The 26,774-nt window shown below is 58.1% G+C and overlaps 1 protein-coding gene across 2 annotated transcripts; it reads left to right on the forward strand.

Annotated features, from left to right (window-relative positions):
• The first annotated feature begins 831 nt into the window (after positions 1 to 831).
• On the forward strand, positions 832 to 26,573 carry CDK18 (cyclin dependent kinase 18). 2 transcript variants are annotated; one of them, XM_042976666.1, is made up of 16 exons: positions 832 to 883; positions 18,357 to 18,506; positions 18,692 to 18,831; positions 19,428 to 19,553; positions 20,377 to 20,433; positions 21,239 to 21,353; positions 21,548 to 21,642; positions 21,866 to 21,928; positions 22,830 to 22,953; positions 23,055 to 23,175; positions 23,945 to 24,042; positions 24,271 to 24,376; positions 24,503 to 24,545; positions 25,208 to 25,298; positions 25,619 to 25,696; positions 26,451 to 26,573. In XM_042976666.1, the coding sequence occupies exons 2-16, from the start codon at positions 18,383 to 18,385 to the stop codon at positions 26,483 to 26,485; spliced, it is 1,416 nt and encodes a 471-aa protein (XP_042832600.1). In that variant the 5' UTR covers positions 832 to 883; positions 18,357 to 18,382; the 3' UTR covers positions 26,486 to 26,573. The 2 variants fall into 2 exon arrangements, with proteins under 2 accessions (XP_042832600.1, XP_042832599.1); XM_042976665.1 differs by lacking the exon at positions 832 to 883 and having other exon boundaries at positions 18,186 to 18,506.
• The last annotated feature ends 201 nt before the right edge of the window (positions 26,574 to 26,774 follow it).

Raw genomic sequence — 26,774 nt, forward strand, 5'->3', positions numbered from 1 at the left:
TAAGGGTTCCTGGATGAATCTCAGTCGGCCTGCAGAGTTTCATTCCAAAAGGACAAACTGAATTACCCTCCCGGGTAGGAAGTGGCGGTGATGACTAGCAGGGAAGCTTCATTCAGGCCCCGGAGAGGTGGGGAAACCAGGTGGGAGTTTTGTCCCAAAACGTTAGTGACAAGTCCCACCGGAGGGAGAGCCCTAGGGCTACTGTCGCCAAGAACGCAAAAGGCAAATGTAGCCAACAGGATCACTCTTTGCAAGTTAGCTCCTGGGATGCCAGGGGCTGGGATCCAGGATCAGCCTCGGTAGGAAAGCTACCTTTCCAGAAAAGCACTGTCAGCAAGTCACCCGTGGTGGTCTGGCCCCAGTCCTGGGGTGCTCCAGTCCAGAGGGTCTCATTGCCTAGTCGGGGTTAACCGGGCCAGCCCCAGAGGGCTGGCAGGGGCCAGGCCTAAGGAACGAAACCGGAAGAAGCCCTTGGACCCTGGTTCCCAGAGTGGGAGAAAGGGGTGGGCACTCGGGCAGAGGGAGCCCTGGGGATTGGCAGCGGCTGTGGGCAGGGCGGGAGGCACGGGGGAGGAGTCAACTTGTACACGTGAAAAACTCTGGCGGGGGCCGGGTTTTTCCCTTCCTCCTCCTCCTCCTCCCCCTCCCTCCTTTTCCCCACCTTCCTCCAACCCTCCCTTCCCCTCCCCTTCTCCCTCCTCCTCCTCCTCCTCCAGCTCAGGTTGCGGCTCCTCTGGGGAGCCGCTCACCTTTCCGGAGCAGGGGAAGCAGCCCCGCGCCCGGGCAGGGACCCCAGCAGGGCGCAGGGCACGGCGCCCAGCCCCGCGGCACCCCGGCCGTCGCGGGCGGGACCCGGCGCGCCGCGGCCCCCAGGACACGCGCGGTGAGTCCCGCGGGCGACGCGCCGTGTCCGGAGAGCTGGGCGGGCGGCGCGCCGGGGGAGGAAGGGGGCGGTCGGAGGAGGGGGCACCGCGGCGCCGGGTAAACCGAGCAAAGGTAAGCGGAGCGGCTCTTAAAGGCGCCGGTCTGCTTTTGCCCTGGGGCGAGAGGTTGGAGGGAAATGCCGGAGCGCCGCGGGGAGATCGGAGATCACGAGGCGTAGGGGCCAGTGTGCCGGGGGTGGGTGATGCCCCGTGCGGCCCCCTCCCAAGTTCCAGGTGCGCTATTTTGCAGCCGCAGCTTTCCCCCACCCCCCACCCAGGGAGTCTCCGCCGGGACTCACTTTGGCCCCCGGGCTCCGGTCAGAACCCTAGGAAGCAAAGTTTTCCACCCAGGCTCCGACCAGGCGCTTTCTAGTCGCCCTTCCTTCTGGAAAGGGCAAGGGTCAGGAGTCTCCGGGTGACGGGAGAACCCGCGAATGTGGGGCCAGATCGCGCCTTGAAGGGCTTTCTGGGCTCCGGTGAACTTTCCAGAGTGGCAGGCTGGAGGGTGGGAGACCAGAGCCCTGGGGTGAAGGTGGAAGGACGCGCGGAGCCCTGCAGGTTCCAGCGCTGGGGAGAGGGGGATGGATTGGGGCCTCTGGGGATTGCTGCCTCTTCTCTGCCCACCAGGGAGACCACGGGGCAGCGGCCCCCACCCCGCAGCAGTCGTGGGCGAAGGGTTAATAATACAGCGAGCGGTGGGGAAGGGCGGGCGGCCTGTTGCGCTATGTGGCAGGAGGATTCTGCTGTATGGGGGGGGGCGGGTGGTTGGAGGGAGAGGATCGGGGATCTGAAATCGGGAATGGGCTGGAAGCCTCTCCTCTCTCCCTGTTGGTGGCAGGGGTTCCCTGGAGCTGTCTGCAGGCCCTGTGGGCCTCCGGCTGTTGAGACAGTGACTGATTTTCTGTGCTGTGGGGTCAGCACGCCCCTAGGCACCAGTGGCCTCTTTAAGGCTCTCCAAACCCTTTCCTGACAGGGAGGCGGTGGGGAGGAGGGGGGGGAGGGGGGGGCCGCAAAGTTAGGGTGGTGTGAGGAGTGGGGGGAGGTCAGCTCCCCCCGAATCTCCTCCCTCCCCCCAGCCTCACCCTCAGCAGTTCCCCAGCTGCGGCCTGGGCGCTGTGACTCACTACCAACACCAGCTTGCCCCTCCTGGTCAGTACCCTGTGAGATACAGCATGTTCGGTGGCGTTTTCCACTGGGCATGGGCACACAGCACATTCCAGGACGCTGGCCTGAGGGAGCAGAGGCCTCCAGGATGCTGGGAGGACGGGCTGACAGGCACTGCCGGCCCTGGGAGAGCCCCTACCTTTAGTGTGGCCTTGGGAGGGGGCTGGGAAAATTGCTGAGGGTGGAGGGGAGGCAAGGATGGGCCCAGGCAACAGTGGCTTCTGGGTTTGGGTCTGCATCTTGAAGGCGGTCTGGAGAGAGGGTCACCTTGCCACAGCAAAGCTCCTGTCTCGGATTACTCTGCCCCAGCCACCTCCTGTTTGGACTGATGAACCTGTGAGGCAGACCTCCCCCGACCCCTGCAACCTCACTGCCCATTGGGGTTCTGGGACTCTCCCCGCTGTCTGCCCATGCCCTTCCAGGAGCCTGGAGCCTTTGTTCTTCCCATATTCATGGGGCTTCCCGGAACCAGAGTAGACTTCAGTAGTTACATCCGATTTCTGAACGCCTTGATGGCTACCATTTATAGAATATCTACTGGGTGCCAAGCAGTGTCTTACCCGGCTTTATAAAGTAAGCATTACTAGCCCCATTTTACAGGCAAGGAAACAGAGACTCTGAGGGGCCAACTTTCCCAGAGTCCCACATAAGTGGGATCCAGCCTTCTTTCATCCGACCCCGAGCTCCCTGCTCGCAGTCCCTGCCCCATCAAAGGAGATCCCAGCCCACTCTGGGGATTCTCTGGTTTGACATCAGTCCTCAGGAGAAGGAAGGATGGGTGTGGTGCTCCGAGTAAATGAGGCCCCCCTGCTTGTCCTGTGCCAGGCAGAGCCAGGCTTCTCCATGGGTCGCAGGAGAGAAGGCACCAGATCTGAGGAACAAGTGGGTTCTTGGTCTGAGATCTCCTGGGATCCAGCCACCTGCCCTGGAAGCCACCCCCCAGGGCCCAGGGGACGTGGAGCTGCCTTTACGGCTGTACTTGTTTTCTCTGTAGACCCAGACTCTGTCGTCGGCCGGCCGGGCAAACACGCCCCATGCTGTAGGGTGGAGCCTGGCTTGTCTTCTCAGCTGCTACCCCAGCCATGCGTCTTCTTTCGGGGGTCACCCTGTCTGGGATTTTTGTCCGGCATGTCTGTCTATCCCTCCCGATTCCTTTCCTCGCTGAGTCTGAGACCTACACGGGAGGGCAAACCCAGGGTCTTGTTGGACTCCGGCTCCAGAACATACAAGCTGTGTGACTCCCTTCTCCCCAGCAAACTCCTGAGCTTCTCTCAGCCTCAGTGTCCTCATCTGTGAAATGGGGCTCATCGTAAGGAGGATTGTCACATGAGTTAAATAAAACAACTCCTAGTGCCTGGCACGCAGCAGATGTTAAATGACCGCTAGCTGTACCGTGGACGGTTATTTGGGAAGGAAATTTCCTGGTTATCACACCATGCCTGGCTCTGGGGTAGAGACTGAGGCAGGCTTTCCTAATTCCAGCAGGCTGGGCCCTGCACATCGTTTCTGTTCTTGCAGGTTGGGAAAGAAGGGTTGGATGGAAACCTGCCAGGAGGGGACCAGGAGTCTGTGTGGTAGGGACTCCGCCCTCTAGTTTCCAGCATGAGTGAGGGGGGCACCGGAAGCTGGAAAACCAACAGCCTCCTGCTCTGACAGGCCTCTGGCGGGGCCTCCATTTCCTGGGGTAAGGAGACCCTTGCTCACTACTTAATTAATGACGGTCCCCGTTTGGCTCTGTTGTCCATGAGGGAGTGGCTGGCCTGGGTCCAAACTCACCTGATCAGCTTTACCTCGTTGGGAACAAGTCACATTTCTCTTCTCTAGCCCTGTGTCCTGCCCTAACCCCTTCTCTCCCCCACCCTGGACCCTTTGCCTTTGCCCTCCTGGCGTGAGCTGCTGAGTGGGCACTCTGCCATTTCCAGGGGGTGGGAACACGCCACGGCTAGTCTTGTCTCGTCCTGGTCCCCACAGCGGCGTGCACACCCACAGAACCCAGCGCTGAGGCTGGGCTTCTGGCAGTTGGGGCAGGGGGCTGGGGTCCTGGGGGTCGCCCCAGAGCTGGGGGCCGGGCCCGGCAGGAGCTGGCCAGTGGTGCGGCAGCAGATGAAGGAAGAAGGAAAGCTGTAGGCGCATCTCAGCCAGAACTCCTGTCTGAAGGAGAGCCCATCTGCTTCTGAAATTTTCCCAGTTTCGTCTGCAGAGGGGGAGGGGTGGGCAGGCAAGGAAGAGGTTTAGCTTCCAACCAAAAAGGGTCCTGAAGCTCCCTGCAGGCATGAGTGTCCCCGCTGAGACAGGGCACGCTGGTGGCAGAGACACTGGCCAGAATTTTGAAGGGACGGTGGTGAGAGCCTCTTTCTTGGAACCGCGGATGGCGGTCTCACCCTGTGCTGCCACCACACCTCCCGACGTTCAGGTCTTCCCTGGAATCAGGGGGGGTCGGGGGGGGGGGGCCGGGGGACAGACAAGAGGACTCCGTAATGGCTGATGCCTTCACTCATTCTTTACAAGTGCCCGTCTAATGTCCTGCATGGGTGGGGGCACTTTACAGACTTTGAGGTTCGTTCAAATCCTGCCCCTGCTGTTCAGTGAGCGATTGCTCTAGGTGAAGGGACTTGTTCACCCAAGGTTCAGTTTCCTCATTTAGAAAACGGGGAGAGTCGCAGTATTACTTTGTGTGGTTACGAGGATGTCTGTGAGGTCGTGGCCACAGCCCTCCTAGCTTTTTGCCTCACCTCGTGTCGTTATCGAGGAGCGGTGGCCAGCAGAGTCACTGGGACACGCGTAGCAGTTCTCGGTAGCCTGGCCTCTGCATGGCCCCTGAAGAAACCAGGGCTTAGGCCTCAAATCCAGAAGGGCAATATTCCTAAGCCATTTCCTCCCTCCCTCATTCCAGGCACCTTCTGCATTTTTATTGTTATCGTGGTAAGTTCCAGCAGAACTCCAGAATGGTTTCTGTCCTTACATCTTGCCTCCCTAAAGAAACCCACCCTTTCTTGCCTCTGGGGGTCCCTTCAGGAACCGGGGCTGCTTGTCTCCCCTGGCCCCAGCCATCCAGCAGAGGAGACCCTTGCTGGGTGACCGGGTTGGGTCCTTCCCCGTGTCCGTGGCAGGGTTCGGTGCCTGGAAGCAAGTAGGAGGTAGGTCCTGTGCCGGAGGGTATCCCTCAAAACGTCAGCAATGCTGGGTCTCCAGACCACCTCTGGGATGAGGCCAGACGAGGGGTCCCAGAGCCCCTCCCTGTTCCTGGCACAGAGCCCAGCGGGCAGTACCCTCCACTGTGGCTGGGCTGGGTGCCGTGTTCTGGGCTGAGGCCATACCTGACATGGCTTCTTCCCTAGGCAAGCGGGTCCTTGGGTGGCCTGATGATTGTCTAGGTGATATTGCCCTGTGCAGAGAGAGCTATCTCTGGGCAGGTCCTTGCAGTCCCTGAGGGAACAAAAAGGGCATTGCACTTACAGTCACAGGCCCTCAGTTCTGGTCTCAGCTCGGCCTCTTCAGCCTGAGTGGTCTTGGGCAGCCCATTCCCCTTTCTGAGAGTCTTGCCTTCGCCTGAAAAATGAGGGCACAGATCAAGGGATTTCTAAAGCTCCATGCAAGACTGCTGGTTTGTGGTTCCAGCTTTTGCCGGTCATGCTGATCAGGTGAGCTGTACTCTGAGACTCCAGGAGGGACACTCTCTCTGCCGTTCTTTTAAACTCTGGAGCACGGACAGGGGCTTCCCCAGTGGAGGCCTGCGGACCTGGTCCCTGCCACGGCTCAGATGAACCAGGAAACCCTGGAAGGCCTCCCCACAGTCAGATAATGAGGGGAAAAAAAAAAAACTCTCAAAGCAGGGGGTGCTGGATTCAAGTGTCACACAGGCACTGGACTCTCGGGGACAAGGGACTTGGCTCTCGGCCGGGTCCAGCCTGTTGCAGTATGGCACGTGAGCTAAGAATGGTTTCTACAGTTTTAAATGGTTGGGGAAGAGTCAGAAGAAGAAAATAATATTCGAAGACATGGAGACTTACATAAAATTCAAGTTTTACTGTCCACGAGTCAAAGTTTACTGGAATGCAGCCACACTCACTTGGTTACATCTGGTCTCTGGGTATCTAAAAAAAAATTTTTTTTTAAATGTGCATTTATTTTTGAGAGAGACAGATCGCAAGCCAGGGGAGGGACAGAGAGAGAGGGAGACACAGAATCTGAAGCAGGCTCCAGGCTCTGAGTTGTCAGCACAGAGCCCGATGCGGGGCTCGGACCCACAAACCATGAGATCATGACCTGAGCTGAAGTCGGACACTTAACCCGCTGAGCCACCCAGGCGCCCCATCTCTGGAGACTTTTCTACAAGGGCGGGGGGAGGGTTGTGTGACTGCCACAGAGACCATATGACCCCCAAAGCTTAAAATATTGACTCTCTGGCCTTTTACAGAAAAAGTTGGCCAATCCCTGTTCCAGATAATTATAGCCCTCCCAAGGCTTGCACTAAACAGTTTCGGAATCTCAATCTAAAAATACTTTCTTTTTATTTAAAAAGAAGTGTTACTTCTTTTAAAATAAGCAATGAATGGCCATTGTGGAAGTATTGGAAGATGCGAATAAGCAAAAAGAAGATGCGACAGTCACCCCCATTCTGCCACCCTGAGCTCACTACCGTTAGCATTTTAACCTGCATCTTTCTGGACTGTATCTAGTGTTCATATTTACAAGTCGACACGTGTAAGTGTATACGTATGACACGTGCCTATCTAGCACACACACAGCTTTCCCAGTTGTACACATCTGCCCTTTCCACTTAAAAACACATCTCAAACTATTTGCTACATCCGGGCCCAGTGAGGTTTATTCTAGTATTTCAGACCCTGGTGGGGGGACATCCAGACGGCGGTGGCCCGGCAGGTGGTCAGATCTACAGGTAGCACTGAGGCTCCGGGGCTTGCTGGGGCCAGAGCTGTGGGTCTGGGAGTCATCGGCACGTGGCTGGTGGTTTCCACCACGGGAGAGCATGAGGTCACCAGGAAAGTGTGTGGAGGGGAAGAACAGAGGCCGGAGAGGGAACTCTGGGGAGCCCGGGCACTGAGGGACAGGTAGAGGAAGTGAATCTGACAGACGCAAGGGGCAGAGAGAAGCAGGAGAGCTGGGAGGCTGAGGGAGGGGAAGACGGGGCGTGGAGCCTGGGACTATGCCTGGCCCAGAGCAGGTACTTGTGGAAGGAGCGAGTGACGAGGAGAAAACCAGTGGGGGAGCCTGAGCTCCAGGCAGCAGGGGCCACTGATGGGGGCATTTAGAGGATAAGCTGAACAACTGTGAGATGTTCGGAGGGCGCCTTGGAAGCGGGGAGGGGTGGGAGGAGGTCTGGGCAGAGGGGGCCGCCTGGGCCCAGCCTGGTGGGAGGGAAGCCCTACTGAATGTGAGGAGGCCAGCTTGCCTTAAAGGTTGGGAAATATTGGCCGGGGGTCCTGTTGGAATGTGGGCCAGACTTTGGGGGGGGGGTGGGCGGGGTGCGACTGGGAGTGGAATATAAATAGGAACGGAGTCGAGAGATGCTGGGAAAGCCTCCCCTCCTGCCCTCCCTGCTCCTGAGACTGAGAGGTCCCCAGGGATGCCAGCGCTTGATGTTAACAAAGATCCTGTGACAGACCACCATGAAAGCTGGGCTTCTTCCATGGATGAGGGACAGGGTGGGTGAACTTGATAGGCCTTATTTCTCCTCCTTATTATCGTGTGGAAGCTGGTGGGCACCGGCCTCTAAACTTCAGCAAATGCAGAGGACACAGGTGTGAGCTGTTTCCTTTGGGACTGAAGAAAAGGTTCCAGACCTTGGGATTTTGAAAACACTAGACTGGGGCCGCCTGGCCCAGCCGGTGGAGCATGCAACTCTCGATCTCAGGGTTGTGTGTTCAAGCCCCATGTTGAGTATAGAGATTGCTTAAAAATTAAATCTAAAAAACAAAACAAAAACAACAAAAAAATGAAAATGCTGGGCTAGGTGGCTGAGGGACCTTCCTTAAGGGTCTTTATTTTATTTTATTTACATTTATTTATTTTTGAGAGATGGAGCATGAGCAGGGGAGGGGCAGAGAGAGAGGGAGACACAGAATCCGAAGCAGGCTCCAGGCTCCGAGCTGTCAGCACAGAGCCCGACACAGGGCTCGAACCCACAAACCGTGAGATCATGACCTGAGCCGAAGTTGGATGCTCAACCGACTGAGCCACCCAGGCATCCCATCCTTGAGGGTCTTTAATGGAGCCTGCTGAAAGGAGCAGGCTTCTCCCCTGGGGGGGGGAGGCGGGCCCGGTTTGGAAGCAGGACAGTGTGGGGACAGGCCTTGCCTACACTGCCCCTTGCTGTAGCCTCTGGTCTGGGATGTTCTGCCAGGACTAGAACTGGCGGAAGGGCACCTTGTCCCATCGTATCACTTGCAAATTCAGAGCCTCCTTAAAGATTGCAGACTAGACTTAGCTGGGTCTCAAAAAGGGTCAAAAAGAAAATATGAGAAGATGATACATGAGCCTCCATTCCTTGAACCGTAAGAAGCCAAAGAGAACAACAGAGAGTGAATATCAACAGGGTTGGTGTGGGGCCCACACAGAGGGGCTAGAGAAGTGGGCAGTCAGGGGGTCAGGAGGGGTCAAGGTCAAGGTCTGATCCCGGATAATGCACCTGACCTGTGAGGCACTGGGAGTCTGCCCCTGAGGGATGGGAACCCATGAGGAAGGTCCAGGCCCTGTCATCCCCCCTTCCCCACAAGCCCTGTAGGCCCCAATCGATGGTGTTTGGTTGGAACCCCCCCTTAGGACTTTCTCCATCACCAGTCTAGCCATCATGGTGGGTCATCAGCCCAAGTAGAGACCTCTGCAGACCTCACTGAGGGAGTTGTCGTGGGGCAGGCAGCTTCCCCCCATGCCTCAGTGGCCCCCTGGCCCCCACCACTGCCATCAGTGGAGGGCTAGAGAAGGAAGGTTCGGTTACAGCTGAGGCCTCGAGGCCAGTGAGCAACGGACAGTCTCCTGGCTGTTCCTGGCTGTTCTCTTGTCTCTGAACAGCCCCTAGAACTCAGAACTCACACCTTCCAGGTACTCCCTCACTGATCGTTTGAGGGCTCGCTCAGTGCCAGGCCCTGGGGATGTAATGACGAGTCAGACCCAGTCCTTGCCCTGACAACTCACAGGCAAACTGGAGAAGCAGACAGGTGAACAGGAACAGTACAGGGAGCCAAGTGCCCTGCTTGGGGACGGCTGGCATGCCGCAGGCTGGGGCCAGTGGGCTTTCCAGTTGGAGGAGAAGGGAGGACCGTCGCAGAGGGCCTCGTGGAAGAGTCTGCACCTCTGTCAGGCCTTGAAGATGTGAGCGTTTCCCTGGCTTTCCCTAGTCCCTGGCCCACCAGTCCTGCCCGTGTTCCAGTTCCCACTGAGAGTCAGGGGAACCAAGGAGGAGCGACGTCCCGGGGGACTAGGGCTGGTTGACTGGGCCGAAGGGCTCGCTCTGGTGTGCCCGGAAGGAGGGCAGGGCCAGGCTCACCCCCATTGCGCTCGAGGCCTACCTGCTTAGAGTAGAGCTGGCCTGATGAGGAGAACCACTTAGAATCAGGACCTTGGCTGGGCTGGATGTAGGAAGAGAATCACATATGCCTCACACAGAGAGAGCACCCTGGAGGTTCAAGGGGACCTTGGGGGGTGGAGGGAGGACAATGGGCCTCGTCCCCATTATAGCTGCAGAGGGAAGAGCTTGAAACAGGCCACTGGGGTGCAGTGGCCCGATGGTCTCATTCACTCCATGAACACGGACTGAGCACCTTGTAGGTTCCTTACACTGTGTAAGATGCTGGGAAAACAGCTCACAGAGCCCCTGCTCTTGTCCCGAAGGACACCACAGTCTAAGGACAGATGTTCACAGGCTGGAATGGGAGCGACAAGGAGGAAGCATCCCATTTTACCTAAAGGAAGGAGGTGCGGTCACATGTGACTTTCCAGGGAGAGCAACACTGGAGTTTAGAAGCAGTCTTACCAAGGGAACAATGAAGAAGGGCATCCAGGCCAAAGGAACGACCTGTGCAAGGCTGCGGGGCACGAGTGTGGCTTACTCTGGGAATGCCGAGCACACTCCGTAACACCGGACCCTCCAGGGAGGGGTGAGAGCCGAGACTCCAGAAGGAGACAGGTCAAAACACAAGAGGCCTAGTCGGCTGGGCCCTGGAGTTTGGACTTTTGTCTGAGGGCGATGTTATTTTGAAGGATTTTAAATAGAGTGACATTGTCAGAAAGTAGCCAAGAAAGAAAGTTAAGTCTGGCAGCTTCTTGGCAGTTGGATCAGGGATTAGGTATTCTCTCCACTTAGCGGACAAGGAAACTGAGACATGGGGGGCGGGGGGGGTCTTCCCAGGTCACGGTGCTGGTAGGTGGGAGAGCTGGGGTTTCTTCCATACTCCGAGCGGCAGAGAATTTCGGAGAGCAGGCCTGGACAGCATGTGGCCCTCACTCTAGGATGCTTCCATCAGGTGGGACCCTGCAGGGGTAAATGGTGCATCTGTCCAGAGAGCAGAGGCCCCCCTGAGCCCCAGACACTTCACCTCCTGACCATGCTTCCTGTGGGTCAGCCCGGCCGGCTCCCGGAAGGCCTTCCCCGCCTGCTTCCTGCATTCCAAACAGAGGCTGCAGGCAGCATCTGTTCACTGGCAGGGCGGCTGTGGGCCTGTGTGTCCTCCTCGAGGCTGGCCACCCAGAATGCACCAGGCTCCCAGCCTCCCATCCAGGCCGGAGCTGGGGCGGGGGTGAGGTCCGTGATGGGGGCTCCGGGGCTTCTGCTGTGGCAACAGCTCCAGGCAGCCGTGGGGTGACGGGTGGGCCTGAGGCTTGTCACAAGCTGGAGAAACCGAAGCCCCACGCTGTGCAGGGCAGGGGCAGCCAGAGGAGGGTGGAACAGGCAGTATCTGCAGGGCTCCCTGAGGCACCCTTCTCACTGGGAGGAAGGCGAGTCTCTGAAGTCCCAGCTCATGACGGCTGCAAACTCGCTCGGCCCGTGGCCTCTTGTTCTTTTGAAACCCGCCCAAAGCGGCAGAGTGACCGGGATTGGGGGCAGGGAGCGAGCAGCAGAGGGTGCCCTGAGGATCCTGGCCAGTGGGCAGCCTTTGAGACTGAGGCTCAGACCCTCTGGCCTCCAGAAAGTGGGCAGTTGGGAGTTCTGTCCTTGGAGCCCTGCCCCTGGGACCACGGAGACAGGGATCTAAAAAAGAAAAGGAAACGGGACAAAACCAGAAGAGGGGCTGGGAGAAGCATCTGACTTGTTCCTGGAACCCAGTAGGTGCTCACCACGTGCCTGTCTGCTGTATGTCACCGGCACCGGGCAGAGAGAGCAGAGCACCCTTGTGGGAGAGGCACTTGAAAAGTCCTCACTGTGGCCCTGGGAGATTATGCGCGTTCTCGGACTGTGTCCATCACAGGGCTGCCCGGTGGCCCTGGGGGTTCGGGGAAGCCTTGGAAGACCCCAGGCCTGAACCGTGTGCAGGGGGTACAGGTGCTGGAGCCGAGCTAGGGTTGTGGGGAGTGGGGAGAGCAAAGCCGGGGAGCAAGGGGGCTGGATCGAAGGACCTTGGGTGCAGGCTGCAGATTGGGGCTTTATTTAGGGAGAAGGCAAAGGGCTTCTCGGAAGGGTTCGCTGAGAGGAATCTCAAAGCCTGGCTCCCTGGAGGTTAAGGGATGGAGCTGACCCCTGCCTTCCACGTTAGTCTCACTTCCGTGAGGTGGACATTCCTACCCAGCTTCCCTGGATGCTCTGCCAACCTCCTCTGCCTCCATAGCTTCCCGGTAAGGGCCCGGCAGGTGGTAGGCGGGAGGGGCTGGGAGAGGCTGTCCTGGGGTCAGGGGCAGCAGGCTGTGTCCGGACTACCTGTGCAAAGGGCCTGTGGACCGGCCTGGCCTGCTGTGGGGAGCTTTCTCCCCTCTGAGGACCGGGGTCCTCTGCCCTGCATGGCTTTGGAGAGTTGTTATCAGTCTGAGCAGGGGTGGGGGGAGGGGGGGGACCCTGCCTGCCTGGCCTGTCCCTCTTTGTCAGGGGATTCAGGCCTGCAGATAGCTGACGGGCTCCTGCCTCCTGCCCCTCTTCCATCCGGGGTCTCAGAGCCCTTCACGGGCTGGAAAGAGGTGTGCGAGGGACGTGTCTGATGAGCTTGATCTGGGGCCTCTCTTCCGGCACATCCTTGCATCTTAGCAGGGGCTTGAGAGAAGACTAGAGAAGGGCTGACGTCTCCTAGTGTCTTCCTTGTGCGGGCTGCACCGTGTCCGGGTGGTCCGTGCCTACACACAGGTGCCCACTGGACATCTACACTTGCCCCAAACCCAGTTCCTGGGCTTCCCTCCAGAACCTCCATCCCAGCTTTGCTCACCTGCACCGATGGCCACCCCATCCTTCCACGTGCTCCAGCCAGAGCCCTTCAGGGTCCCGCTTGACTCCCTGCTGTCACCCCCTTTACAAATCCGTCCGTAAATCCCTTTGGCTCCACCTGCAAGATATATCCAGAAGCCAACCACGTCTACTGCTCCCACGCTGGTCTCAGCCACCACCATCTGTCACCTGGATCTCTACAGGAGCCTCCTGACTAGGCTCCCCGCTTCCTTCCTTGCCCATACAGTCTGTTCTCAACACAGCAGCCAGAGGTACCCTGTTAAAATCTAAGTGGGATCATGTCAGTCATCTGCCAAAACTTTTCTATTCCCTGTGGGGACCAACACCATCTGCTCCGTGCTCCTCCATGGCCTCCTCTGCAACCACACTGCTGTTCTTAGAGCACACTAACACTTCTGCCTCAGGACCTTTGCACCTCCTGTTCCGCACTGATCTGCTTCCCCCCAGGTTCGGCATGACTAACTCCCTCGCCTACACCTTCTTGGAATTCTTCCTAAGGTGTCAGTTGCCCACGGAGACCTTCCTGACCACCCTGTTTCAGGTTGCGACACCCCACCCCCACACCCCATCCTTCTCTGCTACTTTGTTTTCCTCCATTGCACTTGTCGCCATCTAACATCCTGTGCATTTATGTATTTGTTTGCTTGTCTGCTGCTCCCCACCATTAAAATATAAATACCATGAGGGCAGGAACTATGTCTGTTTCTTTCATAAATGGATTCTCAGGGTCTACAACAGGGCATGGCATGTAATAGCTGTTCAATAGATACTTGTCAAATGAAGGACCAGAACCAAAGCTAAAAGAGATCATAGAACATCACTGCCACCATCCAGCCCTGCTAATGTAACACCAGGATTTGAATTTGGTTTTTAATTCGGGGCGGGGGTGGGAGAGACCCGGAACAGGAAACAGCACTCACAGCCTCGTCCATAGGGAGGGGTGGGGTGGGGAGAGCTCCCCTTAGGAGAAGCAAGGAGCCGTGTGGTCACGGAGTCTGTGTGCTCGGCAATGACCAGGAAGTTGCCGCATGATTCTGAGCAAGTCAGCTCTCATCTTGGAGCCTCAGCGTCCTCCCTGCCCGGGCCAGCAAGGGGGTGCAGTGGTGGATCTGTAAGTGCTGCGGCTAACATTCCAGAAGTTCAGCCCTTCATCACTGGGTGCATGGTGGCCTCAGGGCAAGTGTCGGTTTCCTCCCGGCCGGTTCCTCCTGTGCTGCCCGCTTCTCTGGCCCCAGCAGGAAGCTCCGGGCTAGCCGGTGTATGCCCGGGAGAAAGTGACAGCAGGTAGGCTGAGAGCTTTAGGCTTCCCTGGCAGGGGGTGCAGGAGGGAAGGCCTAGTTGGGCATCTGCTTGTGGAGGGCCTACCCCACAGTTCCTGAGGGGGGCCCTTTTGCTTCGACATGCCCCCCCCCAGACAGCCCAGCCAGGCCAGCATCCCCCACGCCCATCCCCCTCCTCCCCTGGCACCAGTTGCACGAAGGCAGCCCCAGATGGCTCCCTGGCCCAGGGACAAAGGCCACACTGTGCCCGGCCTTGGGCCGGCCGCAGGCTGGGTCACACTGAGCCCTTCTGTCCCCAGATGGGGGTGAGGGGCAGACAGCACCAAGGTGACAGGCCTTTTTCCTGTCTCCCTTCCCCCTTGACCCCCAAATCTGAAGAGCCGATTCTCTCAAGGGAAAAGCGACAGAGGCATCTTATGTCTTGAGCTGGGGAACAACTAACCATTCACCACTCCGTCTGCCCTGTCACACCCAAGACCCTGTCCGGCTCAATGCCCCGATTGTCCCCAGCAGAGAGAGACGTCCACTCTCTGCTGTGGCCACCACCCCTGCCGCCTGCTCCACTGTCACCATCAGAAAGTCCATCCTTACATCTGCCCTCTATCCCTCCTGCTGCAGTGACAATCACTTCCTCTGGGTCCCGAGTGGGTGGAGAACAGCCGGTCCCCATCCCTCTGCATCGCGTGGCCCTGCATTCCTGCTTGAGAAGCCGTCCTCTGCTTCACCCTCCTTCCAGCTCCCACCCCACCCTCCACCCCACCCTAGACCCAAGCCGGTGGCTCCTGGCTCCTAACTGAAGTGAGGGGAGAGCAGGAGCAGGTGCGAGTCTTGCAGAAATTGGGGGCCTCCCTCCCCCAAGGCCTTTAATGAGCCCCCCTTCCCTACAGACAAGAGCAAGGGCATAAGATTTATGGCAGCTACTGGTGGATTCCTGAACACAAACCCAACATGCCATCCCATAAATCCCAGACTGCAGGACGGCTTTATGGGGAGCCCTGTTTTTAGGAGGGGGCGTGACTAGTCCCTCTTGGCAGAGCTCAGACCTCAAGGAGCCAAGTGACTGCCCCCCCCGCCCCCCCACTGCCACGAGGCCCTAGGATAACGATGACCAAGCCTGGGGCATCAGTCTGCAGGGCAGACATTCCCTTCCCTTCTGTGCAGTGGTGGTTGGCAGGGAGGGGTGGGGGGTCTGCTGCTTTACTCAGCATGCCTTCCTTCTGCCCTCCTGCACCTCCCCAGCTCTGAGGATTCCCCATCAGCACAGAAGCTGGAAACCGGGGTGAACTACCATCCCTTACCTGGACATCGGATGCTTTTCACCATGGCTCCGTGTCCAGAGCACTGAGGATGCTTCTTTAAAAAAAAAAAAAAAAAAAGTTTGTTTTCCCAGTCCCCCTTCTCCGTTCCAGACTCTGAGGGTGAGACCCAGGAATCTGAGTTTTTAAAAATACTCCCTTCGTGCTGCTAATGTTCAGCCCGTTTGGTAAACAATGGACCTGTACGGTGGGGACATCTCCGCTCTCCTGTCCTGCTTGGGAATGGGAGGCCACAGGTAGGACGCGTCTAGATCTTCTTGTCCCCGGAACCCATATGCCGCCGCTATCATGAAACTTCTATTGTGGGACACCCCTCGCCCTCAGCTGGCTGCCACTACAGCGTGAAGCGGGGTGGCTGCCCTCTGGGAGCTTCCCGTCTGTGAGTCCTACAGAAGGCACCAGGGGCGCCCGGGGGGCTCAGTCGGTTGAGCATGCGACTTCGGTTCAGGTCATGATCTCACGCTTCGTGGGTTCGAGCCCCATGTTGGGCTCTGTGCTGACAGCTCGGAGCCTGGAGCCTGCTTCGGATCCTGTGTCTCCCTCTCTCTCTGCCCTTTGCCCTCTTGTGCTGTCTCTCTCTGTCTCAAAAATAAATAAACAAAAAACCAAAACCTTTCCTGATAGACACCCATCAGTGAGTGGTCATTGGACTCCACTGAGGGACTCACAAATAGTAACTCTGCTTGTTTTTAAATTTATAGATGGGGACTTACAATGATTATGGTGTGCCCAGTTCTGCCACTTTGTGCACGTGTCTTAAGGACATCATACTGACATAAAACTGTTAATGCCATGAAAAAGTAGTCTTTTTATGTTGTATTTCATATGTGTGTTACTTAAATCTTTATTAAGGTTGATAAATCTTGTGCTGCTCAACTGAAAATTTTTCTGACTTGCCTTAAAACTAAGATAAATTCTTTGTTCGGATCCTTAAAATTTTGCACTATAGTTTTGTGTTAATGTGTTGATAACCTAGAAAGTGTAAGAATCTGGATTAAAATATGGAGTTTAGCTCTGCCTCAATGGACTAAATTCCTTTGTGCATTTATTCTATGATGACAGATTTTAATAGAACGTATGTAATTAGAAAATACATTGGTCCGTCCTTAATGTTATTCTTTGTAAACTAATCAGAATGAGCTTTTGACATTGATTTTTAAAAATTAGTCTTGTTGGGGCGCCTGGGTGGCTCAGTCGGTTGAGCGTCCGACTTTGGCTCAGGTCATGATCTCGCAGTTCGTGGGTTTGAGCCCCGCGTCGGGCTCTGTGCTGACAGCTCGGAGCCTGGAGCCCGCTTCGGATCCTGTGTCTCCCTGTCTCCCTGCCCCTCCCCTGCTCACGCTCTGTCTCTGTCTCTCTCTCAAAAAAAGTAAATAAACATCAAAAAAATTTTTTTTTTTTAAAAAGGGGAAGGCAGGCCCGAGATGGCAAAGAGCCATGGAGGAGTGGCTGAGGTTGGCTGGCAGGAATGAGCTTAGGGATGGAGAACCGGGAAAGTCCAAGCCTGCTGGGCTTTGCCAAGGAAGCTGGTAGAAGAGCTTCTGAAACCTTCTCATCAAAGGTGTCACCAGCCCGAGTTCCTTGAGAACACAGGCCGCACTTTACTCGCCATCGTGACCCCCGTGCCTTAGCACAATGGCTGGACACTGTAGGTGCTCAGTCCTCATTTGCTCAGTCCTCACTGAACTAAGTGAGCCTCCACGACCCGCTGACAGAGATGGGCTCGGTAGGCAGTGCAGACCTGAGACCTCTACGCTGAGACCTGCCGGCCTGAGGAAAGAGGGCCTGGCCACCCCCAGTCTCTGGGCTCAGGGTTGCTGCAGGGCCACGACTCAGGTGCATTTGGGGGCAGCCAGGAGCCAGCAGGCCCACGGAAGGGACCCTTTCCAGGCTGGCTGAGGACAGAGGATGATCATTAAGCAAAGCAAACATGTTACTGACCCATAATCCCTTAAACCGGGAGGATTCCGGAGGGGTCTGGTTGCCTCGGCAACGGGGTACTGGCTAGTGACGGGGCGGAGAGCATCCCCTGGGGATGGGCTGTGCCTGGTGCTTGGGTAAAAGCTGGGAGAGGGTGCAGGGTGCCCCCCTCCCATCACAGGACTGGCCCTGGGTGTCTTCTTGTCAGGCATCAGTGGGGCCCTTGTGAGGCCTCTCAGTCCTCCTGCAGCTGAGGGAGGTGTGGGCAGTGCGGGATGAGGGCAGCCACACCGAGAGCTTATGAAATCATGGAGGAGAGCAGGGAGGGGGTGATTTGGGGAAGCGAGGTGGCCCAGCCCCGCTCTGGTTTTCAGGGCAGGATAGAAAAGAAAGTGTCTGTAGGAAGAAGCAGTCTTACTGGGTGGCTGGGGGTGTCCCCTCACTCAGAGGGCAGGAGGGCTGGGGAGCCACAAGGAGGGAACCCTTTCTGGTTGGGACAGGGGCCTTGGAGGTGAGCCTAGCAGCCCACCCTCTTCCCCCATTGTGTTCTCTGCAGTGGACACCCTGCCGCCCTCGGGGCTCTGGCGAGGGACGGGCCCAGCCTCCTGTCCCTGGGGCCCTCTTTTTCCGGCAAACTTCTGTGGTTCCCCTGAGACCTTCAGCTGCTCCTGACCTCCCTCCAGCTGGAGAGATGGGGCCGGGCCCGCTCAGATGCATATGTCCCCTCCCTTGTCCCTTCCTTCTCTTCTCCTGTCTCCCAGGGACCTAGGACAAGCCAGAGAGGGACCTCCAGGTGTCAGTAGCACGGTGAAATGGGAGTTGGGGCCAGATTCTGTCACAAAGCTGTAGGCAGAGCTGATGTTCAGCTTGTGGGCGTCAATCAGTAAGGCTTACTGGCTGTTCGCATACTCAGGCTCTCACATACAAGTTGGTAAAGAGCTATTTGGCCTGAGCGTCACCGAGTTCTGGTCCCCTTGTTGCCACTCGAGGCCTCTTTTGAGAACCCTCTAGACCTCCAGCAGCTAAAAGGTTACCATCTGGCCCCGGTGAGGCCCCCAGGGTCCTGCTGGCACATCCTGCGGCTATTATGAGCAGTACTTTGCTATACTGATTGATTCATGGTGTGACCGTCTCCCCCCAGGGGCAGGGGATCCTGGGGAAACGAGATTTGCAGGGAGGAAGAGAGCTGCTAGGTCCTCCCCTCTGGGGGCTCGAACTTTGGTTAAGAAGATGCAACCCCAGCTTCTGGATGCAGGGCCCCAGAGCTCGAGGGGCAGACGGAGACCAAGACCCAGAATTCACATCTGGTGTCAGCACGGACCCGGTGCTGTGTCCTCACCTGCCCTTCTCCCCTCTCCCGTCTTAGGCCCTGCTGCCTGGTCCCTGCTGACCATGAACAAGATGAAGAACTTTAAGCGTCGTCTTTCCTTATCCGTGCCCCGCACAGAGACCATCGAGGAGTCCTTGACCGAGTTCACAGAGCAGTTCAACCAGCTCCACAACCAGCGCAATGAGGGTGAGGTGTCTGCCCTCCCACCCCCGCCCCATCCTTGATGCTCCCCCACAGCCCCTCCTGGCCCGTCCTGACCACGCCCTCACTGCTGGGGAAGGACAGAGGTGGGGCAGCAGGCTCCCCTCCCCACCCCTCCCCTCCCTCCGGGGCAGAGGGCCAGGGTGGGCAACTCATGCCTCTGCTCTCAGACCTGCAGCTCAGTCCTCTCGGCAGAGACCCCCAGCCGGCGTCCAGCACCTTCTCCCCGACAGACAGCAGGGAGGACCCTGGGCAGCTGTCCCCGGGCATGCAGTACCGGCGGCAGAATCAGCGCCGCTTCTCCATGGAGGTGAGGGGCCCAGGGCTCTGCCCTGTGCAGGTGACAGACGCGTCTACAACGTATGCCCAAGGAGGGTGGTTGCGTGGGAGCCAGACTTCATGGGTTCAAATCCCAGCTCCGCCACTATTCAGCTCTGCGACCTTGAGCAAGTTTCTCAAGCACTGCATACCAGTCTCCTTGTGTCAAAATGGCCATCGTGGAGATTAGGCAAGTTAATATATACCAAGTGCGTAGAACAGTCCCGGTACACGGCAAGGGCTGGACAATTTGACTATTGTTCTTGTGACCCGTATGCATGTGCCCAAGTAAATGAAAAACAGGCTTACGGAATCACAGCGTCTGGAGGAACCTCATTCCGTAGATGGTTATACTGCAGCCCAGAGAGGGGAAGGGACCTCCTAAGGTCACACAGCAACCCCTGTGTGTTCACATATGTCTCTGAGCACATCTTTGAAGCAGCTGTGAGCCTGGGACCACAGTCCATGGTGTGGCCCTGCTGGGATTGCGGTACAGGAAAGCCGGGCCCTGGGGGAAAGGCGAGGGTCCCACAGCACGAGGTACCCTGGAGCAAATGCTAGTGTCCCTGTCTCATCCCGGCCACGTAGGACATCAGTAAGAGGCTCTCTCTACCCATGGACATCCGCCTGCCCCAGGAATTCCTGCAGAAGCTACAGCTGGAGAGTCCAGACCTGCCCAAACCGCTCAGCCGCATGTCCCGCCGAGCATCCCTGGTGAGTCCTAAAAGGGTCAGAGGTCACCAGGGTGGACCATCCTCTCCCCAACTTGGATACGTCAGTCCTCGTTTTGAGGGTCCCAGCTGAGGCCTGCAGTAGTCTGTGGGCCTCCAGCGCCACCTGCTGGCCTCAGGAGACTCACAAACCTTGTACTTGGTCAACATCCCTTCCCTAGAAGAGTCCCGCCGGGCCTGGGGCTGAGCCCCCAGTCCTCTCTGGGCCCCAGGATCTCCACTCGGGTGAGATCCATAGACCAGCTGGCACGTGCTTTCCAGTCGCGGACGCTTATCAGATTTCCTTGGGAGGATCTTGCAAAAAACATGGACTCTGGTCCCTGTTCCAGATACCTACAGAATCAGACTCTGGGTGGTGGGGTCCAGGAATCTCGTTGTTAAGGGTCGGGTACCACTGAGCTAGAGAAGGTATGCTGATGAGAGAGGCTGCCGGGGAGGTGGGTTCTGAACTGGGTCCTGAAAGGCACAGTTCCTGCCCAGGGGGAGCTGGTCATCCAAGCAAGGCGGAGACAGACAGGGAGAAGTTGTGCGGCAGTCCCATGTGCCCCAGCCCTGGCTCCACACCCTCCACTGCCAGGGGAGGAGGGAACTCTTACTTCCAAGACTCCTTCCTTTATCACAGGGATAGAGGGGAGAGGCCAAGAGGCAGGATTTGTGGCTGCCCTCATCCCCGCTAGCCTCTGTTCTTCCCTCTCACCAATGGGGGTCTCATTCCCTTCCCTCCCAGAGGCTGGTTGGGGGGGTGTCATGTATGTGGGGCTACTGGGGCCTTGAAGCTCACAGGACCCTGTGTCTCTCCCTCTCAGTCAGATATCGGCTTTGGGAAACTGGAAACATACGTGAAACTGGACAAACTGGGGGAGGTAAGAGACCGGGCAGGACGCTTCAGAGCAGGGTCAGCGTCTTCCTTGCCCTCCCTGCCTTCTCACTGCCCCCGCCCCACAGAGGCGTACCATTTTGGCCGGCCAGTCTGGCCCAGCCTTTTGCAGGCGTTGAGGGGGGCCCAGGTCCTGGAGGACATTGAGGACACAGTGGCCCGTGGGCTCTGGGCATAATCCAGCCTTTTTTTTTTTTTTTTTTTTGCCTGAAAGTACTTCTCTGGATTCAAATCCCTGCTCTAGCATTTGCTAGCTCTGTCGCCATGGCCAGTCGTATGACCTCTCTCTGCCTTAGTTTCTTCCTCTGGAAATGGAGACGCACTTGCACTGCCGCCTAGGGTTGTGAGGCCAGAACAGGTTACTATAATAAGCTCGTGTGCACACTTAGTGCCCGGCACACAGTAAGCACTGGGTGCCGTCCGCAGTTTCTGTTACCACGCTTGGTGCAGAGCCTTGGGGTGGGCGGAGGTCTACAGACGTGGCCCTCTCCCTCCCGGAACCCAAAGAGGAGACCGACCTGTAAACGTCGACACGAGGAAGGGCAAAACTGGTGTTAGAATAGAAGGGCACCTAGCCTACTGGGGGCCTCGGGGGAGGACGGTGCATCCTGAACAGGGAGGAGGGAGGGAGAAAGTCATAGAGAGGTGGGCCTCGGAGGAAACAGAGAATATCAGTGAAAGGAGAAGAGGGACGCAGGGCCCAGCCCAAGCGGAGGCACGAGGGGGAGGGTGCTGGACAGAGGACTGTGGGCCCTGAGTGTGGCTGGTGCGGCTGGGGTTCTTGTCCCCAGGGTACCTATGCCACAGTCTTCAAGGGGCGCAGCAAACTGACAGAGAACCTCGTGGCCCTGAAGGAGATCCGGCTGGAGCATGAGGAGGGGGCACCTTGCACCGCCATCCGAGAGGGTACAACGTCCTAGGGTCCTGCTCTCCTGGGGGCTCCTGGGAGGAGGGCTTCATTGACCTGATCCCCAGTGGGAGCTTGGGGACAGAGGGTCATTGCTGGGGGGGGGGGGGGGCTCCTGAGGCTGATCGCAGGAAGAGAGGGAATGAGGGGTTTGTGGGGCCCCAGGGACCCAGGTGGGCCTGTCACCCCACAGTGTCTCTTCTGAAGAATCTAAAGCATGCCAATATTGTGACTCTGCATGACCTCATCCACACGGAGCGGTCTCTCACCCTGGTGTTTGAGTACCTGGTGAGTCGGGCTGGGGCTAGCGGCTTCTCCTTTCAGTGGTAGGGGTGGGGACAGCGGGAGGGGGCAGCCCAGGCCTTGTTCTAGAACCAGGTTCTCAGATGCTCCCGTGCGGGAGTGGGCCAGGGGGGCTTAAAGGGCAGCTCGGAGCTTGGGCTCTGCCCAGGGAGGGGCTTCCGGCCGGGGGTCAGGACAAGTCAGGGCTGAGCCAGGCTCTGTGTTCCAGGACAGTGACCTGAAGCAGTATCTGGACCACTGTGGAAACCTCATGAGCATGCACAATGTCAAGGTGAGGGCCTCAAGGAGGGCCACCGCCCCTCTGACACCCCATCTTGTCACCCACCTGTTTTCAAGCCCAGCGTGGGAACCCACGCTCACCAATAGGGGCCCAGCTGCTGAGGTTGCTCAGACCTTCAAGTGTATGAGGATTGGGGCGCCTAGGGGGCTCAGTCGGTTGAGCGGCCGACTTCGGCTCAGGTCATGATCTCACGGCCCGTGGGTTCGAGCCCTGCGTCGGGCTCTGTGCTGACAGCTGGGAGCCTGGAGCCTGCTTCCGATTCTGTGTCTCCCTCTCTCTGTCCCTCTCCCCGTCACGTTCTGTCTCTTTTTCTCCAAAAATAAATAAATAAACGTTAAAAAAAAAAATTTCAAATGTATGAGGGTGTGCAAGGTCACAGCCATTCGGGGTCAGCACCCTTCTCTACCCCACCAGTGCAGACACACACCCTCTACCACCATCTAGCTGTTGACATAGAATCCCCTCGCCAGCTCTGAGCACCACTTTCCCATCCATCAAATGAGTGTATGGATAAAGGGAGGCTTCTGGAGAAGCGTAAAAGGATGAGTGACCTCTTCTGGTCATTGTTAAAGAATCAAGGGCACACCTCCCCGCCCAGGCCCTTCCTGGCCCTTCGTGCCCCACCCGCCCACCCCCCCCAGCTCCCAGGCCAGAGAACTCTCTGGCCTCCAGCACACCTGATGCCCTCCTCTGTGGATGCGATCCCCTGGGACGGACGGAGCCCAGGATGGGGAGCAGCGTGGGTAGAACACGAGGTAGCTCTTCTCCAGACACCTCGCTGCCCCTCCGTCCCTGCCCCATCCCCATCCGAGCCGTGGGGCAGAGACGCAGGGTCTCCCACGTGGGACACGCTGTCTCCTTTACTCGCCGTCCTCTTCCCCTCCTCCCGCAGATTTTCATGTTCCAGCTGCTCCGGGGCCTTGCCTACTGCCACCGCCGCAAGATCCTGCACCGGGACCTGAAACCACAGAACCTGCTCATTAGCGAGAGGGGGGAGCTGAAGCTGGCTGACTTTGGTGAGGGCCACGGCCCGGCAGGGCGAGGGGGGATCCGCCACGGTGTCCTCGGGAGGCGGGGGCTGTGGGGGAGGGAGATTCAGTGACACGTCTGTCCCCAGGCCTGGCGCGGGCCAAGTCGGTGCCCACGAAGACCTACTCCAATGAGGTGGTGACCCTGTGGTACAGGCCCCCCGATGTGCTGTTGGGGTCCACAGAGTACTCCACCCCCATCGATATGTGGTGAGTGAGCGCCGTGGGGCCAAGGTGAGGGGGGATTCACACCCCCACATTCCCTTTCGCGGCCTCAAGTCCCTCTGCAAAGAACTGCCTAACCTTTGACTAGAAGCCGTGTGACATCCAGCTGAAGTAGCTGGATACGAAAAACTAAGTCTGGACTACCCCGGGGTTCCCCTGGCTCTAAACAGACCCTCCAAGGCTATGCTTCTGAAACATGCCCCCAGGGACCCCTAGGAGGTGACCAGAGGGTACGGGAGGCCTTCCAGAGTAAACGTGAGGAATCTCCCCCAAGCATCGGTTCTACTGAAAATTTCGGAAAGGATACATTGTTTTTGTGTGAAAATTAACACGCGTATGATTTGGGGTCGAATGAAAAGTCAGCCCAGTTTTAAAGCTAAAACACAGGTTTCCGATGAATGGCCACTGTGCTCTGTGCCAGGGGTTCCCCAGGAGAGTGGATTTATGGACTTTCCTCTTCCGGTGGGGGCACACGTGGACAAAGCTTGAGACAGCACTGCTTAAGGATGCCACATGGGTGCAGCCGCAAACTCCACAGCGTGAGGGGAGAGCCGAGAGAAGCCCCAGAGAGAGGCCACGGTGGCGGATTGGGCTGTGCCAGCCTCCAGTGTCCCGGGCCGCCCACCCCAGAGCCATGACCATTCGAGCCACCGTGGCAGGCAGGGCATCCTTGGTGCCCTGGTGGAGCAGCCCTAGGAAGGGCAGGTGCGAGGAGGCCCAGCCTGACGCCGCCCCTGCCCATTGCTCCCCGCAGGGGCGTGGGCTGCATCCACTACGAGATGGCCACGGGGAGGCCCCTCTTCCCCGGCTCCACGGTCAAGGAGGAACTACACCTCATCTTCCGACTCCTCGGTCAGTCTCCGGCCGCTCCCTCCCTCTCGCCACCAGGGGGCGCCAGGACTCTGTCCAGCCCAGGCGCCTAAAGGGACTGGGAAGAGGGGCTCCCCCTCGCTCTCAACCGGGCGGCCACCCCTGTGGCCTCGGCCATTCTCTGCCCCCGCCTCCTTCGTTGCACCTTTCCAAGCCGCCCTTGGCCCTGGCCCCTCACCATGCCCTTCCCACCCCCTCTCGTCTCCCCAGGGACCCCTACGGAAGAGACGTGGCCCGGTGTGCTGGCCCTGTCGGAGTTCAGAGCCTACAACTTCCCCCGATACCTCCCCCAGCCGCTCATCAGTCACGCTCCCAGGTAGCCGTGCTTCCCCACACCTCCTGGCCTGCTCGTGGTCCCGGCTGTCCCTTCTGGAGGTGGCCACACACACACACACACACACCCCACCCAGATCAGGCTTGTGCCCGCTCCGTTCTCGTGCAGGTTGGACACCGAAGGCATCCACCTCCTGACCAGCCTCCTCCTGGTGAGTGTGCGCCTGGCCGGGCCCAGGCAGCCAAATAGCGCCGAACCCCCGTGCCCCACCTGGGCCCTCCGCCAGAGCTCAGGCGTCTCCCCCATCTTCCACCCTGTCGCCCCAACCCAGGCCCAAGAGGGACTTGGGAGTGGGTGTGCTCTGAACTCGAACCTCAGTTCAGACCCACCTACTAGCAGTGTAGCCGTGGGCAAGTTCTAGAACTTTTCTGGGCTTCCTTTTCCTCAACTGCAAAGAGGAATTAATAATTCGTAGTTTTGAAGATGGTCACAAGGACAAATTGAGATCATGGAACACAGTATGGGACCTGTCGTGAAGTAAATACGCAGCGAAGGGTAGTTGGTGATATCCCATGTTAATGTTTCTATTATTGATGTTGTGGTCATGGTTGCTTTAGCGTCTGTGTTTCCATCCCAAGAGGAGGTCACTCTCTGGAAGTCCCGTTTCTGTCTTTCTCTTGGTAGTTGGAGACCCTAAGAGTGGAGACCTAGGACTGGCTTGGAGTTGGAGGCTGGCGGCTGACCCCGGGGGCTCCTGGGTTAGACTGCGGCCCCTCGCATCCTGGCCACCTAATTTAGTGCAGTAGTTGCCCTGCCCAGAGGGGTGCCCAGAGTCCCCAGCCAGGGCCCAATAGCCTACCCTCTGCCTTTCAGTATGAATCCAAGAGTCGCATGTCAGCAGAGGCCGCCCTGAGCCACCCCTACTTCCGGTCTCTGGGGGAGCGTGTGCACCAGCTCGAAGATAGTGAGTGTCTGGGGGAGGCTTGGGGGGGGGGGGACCAGGGTCGCCCTGGAAGCAAAGAAGGGGCAGCAGGTGTGGGGGGAAGAGCTGGAGCAAAGAAGCCACAGATCCCAGTCTAGCCGAGCAGCCTTGGGCCCGGGGCTTCTCTTCCTTGGGTTCTCGTCCGACCCTAAGGGGAGAAACTGTGGGATCTAAGACACCGCCTGAAAGGCCCAGTCCTGAATGAAGGGGTTCCCCAGCCAGGAGGTGTGGGGGGTCATGGGCCCCAGGAGCAGGTCGCCCCTACCCAGCTCTCTCCCTGCCTTTTCCCTCCCTCGTCACAGCTGCCTCCATCTTCTCCCTGAAGGAGATTCAGCTCCAGAAGGACCCGGGCTACCGGGGCCTGGCCTTTCAGCAGCCAGGTAGGGGCTCCCCCACCACTCCCCTTATTGGAGTAGACCAGGCAGGCTGCTCCTCCCTCCGGAAGAACAGAGATGGGACCCACCAGCCCCTCCTGCAGCGGGGAAATCAGCATGGCCTCCGCAACATGGGCCTTCCTTTGGGGAGCCCGTGGGGAGCGGGGAAGGGGCTGGCTTCCCTATCTCCTGCCCAGGCTTCCTCCTCCAGGGTGTCCCTTGTCAACTCCCACCCCAGACACAGCACTGACAAAGCCCTGATGAAGGTGCATGCTCTCTCTGGTGCGTTCACACTCTGAATACTCTCACCTCCATACCATGTCTCTAGGACAGCTGAGGGGGTGACAGGTGCGTTATTCCAGTCCATCCTAAAACACCCCTTATAGCTGGTGCTTGTGTGTGTGTATATATATTTTCTTACGTAATCTCTACACCCAGCGTGGGGCTCAAACTCACGACCCCAAGATCAAGCATCACAGGCTCTCCCAACTGAGCCAGCCAGGTGCCCTGAAGTAGGTACTATTAATGCTGAATAATCCCATAATCACTGAATCTGAGGCATAGGGGAGGTTAAGTCACAGTTTCATGTGGCTAGTAAGTAACAGAGATGGGATTTGAACCCAGGACCTGCTGGCTTCTGAGACCATACTTTTGCTGGCTCTGTCAGAGTGGCACCGGAGCACGGCCGTCCCTCCCGATCTCGGGCCCCCTTCCGCCCAGGCCCCTCTCTGCAGCCCCACCTCTCCCCTCTGTTGTCCAGGACGAGGGAAGAGCCGGAGGCAGAGCATCTTCTGAGCCGTGACCCCCCTGCTGCGGCCCGAGAGACGAGAGGTCACAGTGAGCACAACCACAGGCAGGACGGGGCCTGCGTGGCCCCAGCAGGACTGAGGAGCAAGGGCTGATGGCTGGCCCAGAAGACCTCTGGCCACGGCTGTTTCCTCTTCCTGCTTCCCACATGCCTCCCCTGCAGCCTTCACCTACACACCACACCGTCTGTCACCGGCCCTGGAGCCGGGGCGGGAGCCGCTGTCCTAGGAGACGAGGGGGCGGGGAGGGACCTCAGACCCTGTCTCACCCTGAAGTG

Source organism: Panthera tigris, chromosome F3 (genome assembly GCF_018350195.1).
Source record: "Panthera tigris isolate Pti1 chromosome F3, P.tigris_Pti1_mat1.1, whole genome shotgun sequence".
In the NCBI taxonomy this organism is placed as follows: Eukaryota; Metazoa; Chordata; class Mammalia; order Carnivora; family Felidae; genus Panthera; species Panthera tigris.

Excerpts from the sequence above, each read along its gene's own strand:
- CDK18 (XM_042976665.1), top strand. The coding sequence starts at position 18,221 with ATGCAACCCCAGCTTCTGGATGCAGGGCCCCAGAGCTCGAGGGGCAGA. Across the intron at positions 22,954-23,054 it reads GCTGAAGCTGGCTGACTTTG|GCCTGGCGCGGGCCAAGTCG; the intron begins GTGAGGGCCACG and ends GTCTGTCCCCAG. Across the intron at positions 25,697-26,450 it reads CCTGGCCTTTCAGCAGCCAG|GACGAGGGAAGAGCCGGAGG; the intron begins GTAGGGGCTCCC and ends TCTGTTGTCCAG.